General features: G+C 52.8%; 2 protein-coding genes and 1 long non-coding RNA gene across 5 annotated transcripts in view; 1 reads left to right on the top strand and 2 right to left on the bottom strand.

The window, feature by feature from the left end:
• Positions 1 to 1,383: 1,383 nt before the first annotated feature.
• On the bottom strand, positions 1,384 to 5,154 carry LOC116217233 (nucleoside diphosphate kinase 6-like). Its single transcript, XM_031555798.1, has 4 exons — positions 4,949 to 5,154; positions 4,751 to 4,853; positions 3,855 to 3,946; positions 1,384 to 3,170 (listed from the first exon to the last, which is right to left on the bottom strand). The coding sequence occupies exons 1-4, from the start codon at positions 5,036 to 5,038 to the stop codon at positions 3,033 to 3,035; spliced, it is 423 nt and encodes a 140-aa protein (XP_031411658.1). The 5' UTR covers positions 5,039 to 5,154; the 3' UTR covers positions 1,384 to 3,032.
• LOC104913513 (rab-like protein 2A) overlaps positions 5,056 to 8,125 on the top strand; it is a 4,699-nt gene continuing 1,629 nt past the window's right edge. The window contains exons 1-3 of one of the 3 annotated variants that reach the window (XM_019620903.2): positions 5,056 to 5,310; positions 5,388 to 5,614; positions 6,516 to 6,595. In XM_019620903.2, the coding sequence (XP_019476448.1) occupies positions 5,105 to 5,310; positions 5,388 to 5,614; positions 6,516 to 6,595 (513 nt within the window). In that variant the 5' untranslated portion in view covers positions 5,056 to 5,104. Of the gene's footprint in view, positions 5,615 to 6,515; positions 6,976 to 8,125 lie in introns of those variants that run through there. The other 2 variants (XM_019620901.2, XM_019620902.2) reach the window with 2 other exon arrangements.
• LOC116217256 overlaps positions 5,933 to 8,125 on the bottom strand; it is a 3,708-nt gene continuing 1,515 nt past the window's right edge. The window contains exon 2 of the long non-coding RNA XR_004161542.1: positions 5,933 to 7,730. This is a non-coding gene — a long non-coding RNA (uncharacterized LOC116217256). The remainder of the gene's footprint in view (positions 7,731 to 8,125) is intronic.

The raw sequence follows: 8,125 nt of genomic DNA, 5'->3' as shown, positions 1-8,125 counted from the left end.
AACAGCTCTCTGTCTTTCTTGTACTGGGACCCCCAGACCTGGACACAGTGCTGCAGATGGGTCCTCAGGAGGGCAGAGCGGAGAGGAACAATCACCTTCCTGTCCCTGCTGGGCACCCCTCTGCTGATGGAGTCCAGGATACCATTTACTTTCAGAGCTACAAGATCACACTGCAGGCTCATGTTCAGTTTTTCATCCATCAGGACCCCCAGGTCCTTCTCTGCAGGGCTGCTCTCAAGGACTGCTCCTTCCAGTCTATATAGATGCCTGGGGTTCCTCCGGCCCAAATCCCAAACCTTGCACTTTGCTGTGTTGAACCCCATTTGGTTCAGCCGGGCCCACCTTTCAAGTCTGTTGAGGTCCGTCTGAATGGCATCCCCTCCATCCACTGTGTCTGCTGAGGGTGCACTCAATTCCATCACTGATGTCACTGACGAAGATGTTAAAAGAGCACTGGTCTCAAGACAGGCCCCTGGGGAACAGCACTCCTTACTGGCCTCCACCTGGACAAAGAACCACTGATCACACCCTTTGTCTGCAGCCTTTCAACCAATTCCTTATCCATGTCGGCACTAACTTGACAGCTACCCAAGCAACGCCAACCACGATCTGTAACAGTATGTGAAACTATGACACTGAGATGGAGGATCGGTACTTGAAATTCAAGGTTTTGTTTCAGGGATTATGCAAAATAAACATTTCAGATGAACAAAAAGCTAGGAGTTACCACGTAATGACATCCCCAATTAACATCATAAAAGCAAATGATGTTGTTGTGGTTTCGTGATTTTTTGTTGTCAGTGTTCCCACATCAGAACATCACGTGGAGTTAACGAGTTAATGTTCGGTTCCGTTTACTGTCGCGGACTCTTTGAGTATCGTGAGTGGGAGGGGAGGGGGCGGCATCCCCGGAGGACCTGGCGGGAGGAGGAAGTGGGGGAGCTGCGGCAGGACGCGGAGCGGCTGCCTCTCTCCGCCTGTCCCGGCTCAGCCGTCTCAGCTCGCCGCGGAGAAAGCGCGTGCTTCCCTCGTGCTGTCGTGGTTTGACTCTCATTTTTGATACTCTTGTCTCTCTCGTTTTGTTTGATTTAGTTAAATTCAGTAAATTACCCTTCCTCCTCAGATCGTTGCCCTTGTGTTTTCTCTTCGTTAAAACTACCGGCTGGCTCTCTGCCCTTCCCCCTCTCCCGGAGCGCACGCGGCCCGGGGCCGGCCGGGTCGCGGCAAACTGTCGTACCCCTTTTTTTTTCTCTTCTTCCCGGGGCCTGTGCCCCCCTGTCACAGACTTATATCTAACGATAACCCGTGACAGATGTAACGACGGAAGGTGTAGAAAAATAGTAAAGATCAGTAGTTACCAGAATAAGCACACAACATAAGGCATTTGGGGAACCAATAACGAATCAATCATTAATGCAGCACGAATTCATGTCATAATGGATAATTTCATGTCATGAACAGATCTACCTTTGGGTACTGCGGGTGAAAATAAAAGCAGCAAGGCAGAAATGCAGACATATTCAGCAGATTCTTTTGATCTGTACCTGAAACAAAATAATGGCTGTGTTTAATCTCCTGTAATAGCAAGGAAAGAACAACTTAAGTGTACTGAATCAAGGAAGCTGGAGGGCAGCACTTTGACAACTTACATTTTCTCAAGCATAGCTGTCTTAAACTGATCAAAGAGCAACTTGTTTGTGATCTGTGACAGAACAGCGCGCTATTTAATTTGGGACTCAATCAACAGAGCTTCAGTATCAGTGACACTCATGCTTAACATCAAAATGGGGATGAGTTTGTTTGCCTAAGTACATTCCCAGAGTCCCTTCTCTGATTCAGTGCATTTGGAATTACGTGAAAGAAAGTTCACTCAGTACCTTGATTAAAAAAAATCATCAGTATTGGAAAAAAATAGTAGGGGACTGTTTAAATGGATTAAAGACTCACACGTGGACAGATCTCAAAATGCATCAGACAGGAGAACGTAAGTGAGCACAGAACTTTCACAGTAACTCAAACCCAAGTCCTCGTGCCCCACCACACAGTAACCTACCAACAATCCGGATGGTTGAAACACTTGGAACATAACTGTAGAAAGGATGTGGAACTCTGTGCTCACAGCAAACCCAGAAGCAATTCAGTCTTTGAGTCACCACTGGGTATTCTGTTATGAGGCTGAATGTGAAGAGCTCCAGACAGAACCCCTGTGGTGTCTGTGTACATGCACTGAATTATGTATTTTTTGCCTTTATTACACACTCAAAATTTTCGTAGTTCTAACAGCCACTCTCAGGTTCCATCAGAGCCATCAACCCCACATTCCAGAAGATGTAAGAGCAAACAATGTATAATCTTTCACAGGCACTGGGCTGCTTCACATCTTTCTGCAATCACTTCTAGAAGATATTCCATAGGGTTGTCAGCCCAGACTAAAAGGAACTGCTTTCCTACTGAGAACAACTTCCAACTGTGCCCTCCACTAGTGCTTACGATAAGAAATTTTATATGAGTTTGAAGGCCACCTTTCCTCCCAGCTTGGATCCAGGAAAGCAATAACAGAAGAGTTACTATTGCACTGCTCACCACTGCATTTTTTTCCATATTCATTCCATTAAGCCCTTCCTTCATAAGGGAAGGAGAGAATAGAGCAGATAGTAATACGGGCCTACTATCTGCACGCTAGTCATCCCCTAGCTGCCAAGTCCTTGGAGGAATTCATCTGCACTGCTCATACACAAATAAGCACACGAGGTCTGGGGAAGTGCATGGCTTTATCTCTATGTTTACTTTCAGTACTGCTAGTGGAGAAGTTGTTTCAGGAGTGTCCCAGCACCTGTATGCTGCACAAATAACAGTCCCAAGCAGCACAGTATGATGCTCATCTGTCCTTCCTTTCCACACAGTCCTTAAGACACGTCATGACTCTGTGTCTTGTTATAGGACCGACCCAAACAGTGTGGCTAGCAGCTTTATCCAGCTCAGCAGACCATACCGCCGTGTAACTCATGTCAACTCTGTTTCTTCACCCCTGATCACACAGTGGACACGCTTCTCTGCATTGTAATACATCTGCCCACAGCGCAGACGTGGCTTCTCCTGCTGGTACCAGAGCTGTTCAATGAACTCTGGGAAGCATGCGGCAATTTCCCTGCTAGCTGACGCTGGGGAATCTATAAAGTAGAGAGGGAAGAAGTGAGATGCTAGTCTTGCACCTAAAACATGCACTGTTTTAAAGGGAAAGGCAGAAGCTGCGGATGTAAAGTGCCAGAAAAGAAAGGCAGACAAAAATAGCATTGTCCAGCCCTCACCAAGCTCCAGTCCCTGCTCAATGCTCAGCCAAGAAGGCCTACCTGAACCATGGGTGGTATTCCTGGTGTCAGTGAGGCCATAAGCTCCTCAGATGGAGTCTGGGACACAATTTCAAGCTCGGAACACTTTGGTGGGTCCCATCAGTGATCTCCAGAGGGAGATGGCATTCTCATGGGCCAAGATATTAGCCCACATGGGGCCACTGAAAAAGGGACCAGGAAAGAGTAAGGTTATAACAGGGTACAGCTTCTTCATTCTTATACTTATGACAAGTTCACAGTGACAGCTTGGAAACAGTGGCAACAGGACAGCGATAGCTTGAAAACAAAACATCTGCATGACCTCCATCTAGATGATGGCACCCACAATACACTGGGATGCTATCCCACTGAGTCCTCTCTTGTCACACCGGAGCTGTTCCATGACAAATACCCACCCTTCAGTCCAAAGCCTTCACCCTCAGCACATCACAAGCACAGGCTCCGACAAGATGCATCCCACGCTGAGTTGGAGCCCTCCAGATGTGGACGTGCTGCTCAGGTTCATCCTATTCCTTCCTCGTGCCCTGCACTGCCCACCACATGGCACAGCAGGTACCTGGCCATGAACTCCACCAGCCGCTGGTAGAAGAATCGCCCTGTGGGAGAGAAACAACCCTGAATCACAGCACCCACCCAGTGTGCTCCCTGCCCACCCCTGGGAGAAGCAGCCTTCAGGGAATCAGAGAATGGTGTGGGTCGAAAGAGACTTGCATACAGTCATTCTAACCCAGTGGTTTGGGTTAGAAGGGTTCTTCAAGGCCATCTGCTCCCACTCCCTGCAATAAGCAGGGATCCCCACAGCTCCATCAGTGCTCATAGCCCCATCCCCTGAGCATGGGTGTCTGCAGGGATGAGCAGCACCACCTCTCTGGGCAACCTGTGCAGTGCCTCATCGCCCTCAGCATGAAGACCTTGCTCCTTACATTCAGTCTCCCTCTGTCAGTTAGAAACCATCTCCTCTTGTCCTGTCACACAGACTCCACTGAAGTGCCCATTTCCTCCTTTCCACAGCCCCTTCAGACACAGAAGGCTGCTATGAGCTCTCCCTACAGCCTTCCTTTCTCCCCTTGCACAGCCCCAGCTCTCACCCTGTCCTCACAGGAGAGCTGTTCCATGCTTGAGACCCTTTTAGTGGCCCTCGTCTGCACACACTCCAACAGATCAGCTTCCCCCCTGTGCTGAGCGCTCCCCATCTGGACGCACTGTTCCAGGCAAGGTGTCTCCGCACAGAGCAGAGGTGCAGATCCCCTCCCTCGCCCTGCTTGCCGAGCTGCTCTGGATGCCCCCAGGGTGCAGTTGGCTCTCTGTGCTTTGAGGGCACAGTGCTGCCTCGTGATGCTGCTCCCCACCAGCACCCCCAGGGCCTTTTCCTTCCCGCCCCGCAGCCCCTCGCCGCCTACCCGCGTGCTCCCGGTAAAAGCGGAGGCTCTGCCCCCGCCCGCAGCGCAGCTCCTTGGCGCGCACGATGAGGAGACGGTTGCTGAGGATGGTCTCATGCACGGCCTATGGGCAGAGGCGCAGCGGCTGTGCGAGAGGTGCGCACCGGCAGAGCGTCCCGAGGGGGCCGAGCGGTGCGGGGCGACCCGATCTGCCCTCACTTCCAGCACTAGCGGGTGGGCAACGGTGTCCGGTTTCAGCAGCGCCAGCGTCAGCTGCAGGGGCCGTTTGGAGTACTCCGCGGCCGCCATGGCGCCCTCCTCCCAGGCAGCGTCGCGCGGGTGGTGACGTCAACTCAGCGCGACGGAGCGCGAGTGATGACGCCATCAGAATGCGACGGGGCGCGGGTGATGACGTCGTCAGAATGCGACGGCGCCGTGTGTGTTGTGTCGGAGCGGGGACGCAGCGGCGGAGCAATGGCGGAGGCGGGGAAGAAGCCCCGGGATGAGGCCCAGGTTGAGGCCGGCCCCGAGGAGGCCGTGAACATCATCTGCCTGGGCGACAGTGCCGTGGGCAAGTCCAAGTGCGTGGCCGCGCGGGTTCCCCGGGCGCCGGTCCGGGCCTGGCGGGGCTTCTGGCGGCCGCACTGTCTCCCCGCAGGCTGCTCGAGAGGTTCCTGCTGGACGGATTGTATCCGCGGTTCCGGCCGCGCCCCTCAGGTGTCGGTGGGGCAGGCGGGAAGCGGGCGGCGGGCGGCAGGCGCCGGCGGGGACTATTCATCCGACGGCTCCTTAACGTGGGCGCAGCCGCCCTCAGCAGCTCTCCACGTTCGCCACGGACGCTGTACCGACACCGAGCGCGGGTGGACGGGAAGGCGGTGCTCATGAGTAAGTGCGGAGCCCTGTTGGAAGCACCGTCGGAAGGCAGGACGGCCGCGGTGCTGCCGGGATGCAAAGCGCCGCGGGGGCTTCCCGGCGGTGGGCAGGGGGTGCCGCCCGGCGCTGTCTGTGGGCAGCAAAATGGGGAAATGAAGAGCAGCATCGCAGAGCCATTTCATAGCCGGGCTGTGCTGTACCGCTTGTTCTTCAACCTCAAAAGAACAGGGGGAGAAAACAAGGTGAGAAAAGGCTCATGGGTTGAGGTAAGGATGGGCAGATTACTGCTGATTTTTGTCGTGGGCAAAGCACTCATCCTGGGAGAAGAAATTAGGAAGAAATTCTTTATTGTGAGGGCTGTGAGACAAAGGAGCAGGTTGCCCAGTGAGGCTGTTGTTTCCCCCCTCCATGGAACCATTGAAGGCCAGGCTGGATGGGACTGTGAGCAACCTGGGCTGGTGGGAGGTGTCCCTGCCTACAGCAGGGGGTTGAAATGAGATGGTCTGAAAGGTCCCTTCAAACCCAAACCATTCTATGAAGAGAACCTGAAGACAACAAACACCAAATCCCCATCATCTGCTTCTTCTTCCTGTCACCGACAGTGCGGGGGAGTGAGGGTTGTGGACACCCCATGATGATTTGTCTCTGCAGCTCCTTCAGTCTCACTCTGTTCTCTGCTGCAGCATGGGGCAGCTCCCATGGGATGCTGTTCTGCCCAGCCTGGTTCTGGTTTTGTGGTAACTCTTGTCTCCAGAATGTTTCAGATCAGTGAGATGAAACCTAATGAGATGAGATGAGAGATGAGCTGGGGTTTGCTTCCTGGGTTAAAGTTGTGAGGAAAACAGAAGTTGAGATGTTGTGTCATCCTGAATATGTCATTTATTTTTATTTAATTTTATTTATTATCTTACAGATAACTGGGACACAGCTGGACAAGAGAGGTTCCAGAGCGTGCATGCCTCCTATTACCACAAAGCTCATGCTTGTATCATGGTAAGGGTGATGTCCCGGATTGCCCAAGGAGGCTGTGGAGGCTGTGGCGCTCAAAGCCGGGCTGGATGTGGCTCTTGGCAGCCTGGTCTGTTGGTTGGCGACACTGCACATAGCAGGGGGTTGGAACCAGATGAGCACTGTGGGCCTTTGCAACCCGGGCCATTCTATGGTTCTGTGTCTCGTGGGATTTTGACTGATAAGTCCCAGCTGATGTTTGGCCTGGACGTTACTCTTTACTGTTACACTATACTTTTTTATCTCTTCCAGATGTTTTACAAATTTTCCCACGTTGTTCCTTCTTTTCTTACCTACAAAGCTAGTGTAGTTGGTGTGTTCTGCATAATTCCTGCAGTGCTTTGACTGCATTCCCTGAGTTTGATTCCTTCTGAATTTCCTTTCTTTCATCACTGCACTTCCAGTAATGTGGTGTTTACAACCAAACGCACCTCCTTGGAAGCGGTCCTGTCAGAGGGGATGTGGGGGAAAGGGCACTCTTTTCTTCTTCTGTGTCTGATGTGTTGAATTGTAGAGCACAAAACTGTCTTAACGTGTTCTGCAGAGTACTGCATTCACAGAATCACAGAATGGTTTGGGTTGGAAAGGACCACAAGTATCATGAAGCTTCAACCCCCCACCACATGCAGGGCCACCAACCTCCACATTTGATAGCAGCCCAGGCTGCCCAGGGCCCCATCCAACCTGGCCTCGAACACCTCCAGGGATGGACGGGGCATCCACAGCCTCTCTGGGCACCTGTTCCAGCACCTCACCACCCTCTCTGAAATGAACGTCCCCCTGACATGCAACCTCAATCTTCCCTCCCCCAACATCAAACAATTTCTCCAATTCCCTGCTATCTCTGCTATGCAGGAGGGAGGAAAGCGGTCCTACAAGGGCTGTGATATCCCAGGTGTGCCTTGGGCATGAGGATTACTGAGCTAAGGGCTGCTGGAAGCTGTGGCACGCACCACCAGAAAGGCACCCAGGAGTGCCCACACCGTCTGTACTGCAGGGAAGGGAATGGTCCTTACGTTGCATAGTCGAAGCAGTGAGCTCCTGTGAGGACCCACTGCGGCGTGATGAGAGATCGTCCACGCGTGTCCCATGCCCACATACCTCATACTCTGGAGACAACCTGAGCCCTCAGCGCCGGTAACAGGGGCACTGGGTGGCTCAGGGGAATCCTAAGGACTGCAGCTATCAACAGAAGAGACGCTGTCAGTGGGAGAGCTGCTGCGACGTGTGGGCTGAAGGGAGGGGTCTGTGCTGATTCTGCTGCACAGCTCGGCAAATCGTGCTTCAAAGTACCAGGAGAATGGGATGGAGACGTTCTTTCTTTGGTTGAGTCCATCCTCCTTTGCAGCCTCCCCAGCTCCGCTCTGCCTCTGCCTCCGTTCTGATCTCTCTCCCAGTCGGTGTCAGGAGGAGCTTGTCCTGCAGCTGCCCGTTCTCTCTTGCGCGCCCTGTGGGAATGAGTTTCAGAAAGCACTGCTCACCGATAGCAATCGAGGGACGCTTGGAAGGCCTTGC

This window comes from Meleagris gallopavo, chromosome 16 (assembly GCF_000146605.3).
Source record: "Meleagris gallopavo isolate NT-WF06-2002-E0010 breed Aviagen turkey brand Nicholas breeding stock chromosome 16, Turkey_5.1, whole genome shotgun sequence".
Lineage (NCBI taxonomy): Eukaryota > Metazoa > Chordata > Aves > Galliformes > Phasianidae > Meleagris > Meleagris gallopavo.
Note: the sequence above shows the minus strand (reverse complement) of the source record. Positions and strands in the feature narration are given on the sequence as shown.

Excerpts from the sequence above, each read along its gene's own strand:
- LOC116217233 (XM_031555798.1), bottom strand. The coding sequence starts at position 5,038 with ATGGCGGCCGCGGAGTACTCCAAACGGCCCCTGCAGCTGACGCTGGCG. Across the intron at positions 3,947-4,750 it reads CTTTTACCGGGAGCACGCGG|GGCGATTCTTCTACCAGCGG; the intron begins GTAGGCGGCGAG and ends TCTCTCCCACAG. Across the intron at positions 3,171-3,854 it reads GGCACGAGGAAGGAATAGGA|ATTCCCCAGCGTCAGCTAGC; the intron begins TGAACCTGAGCA and ends TCTACTTTATAG.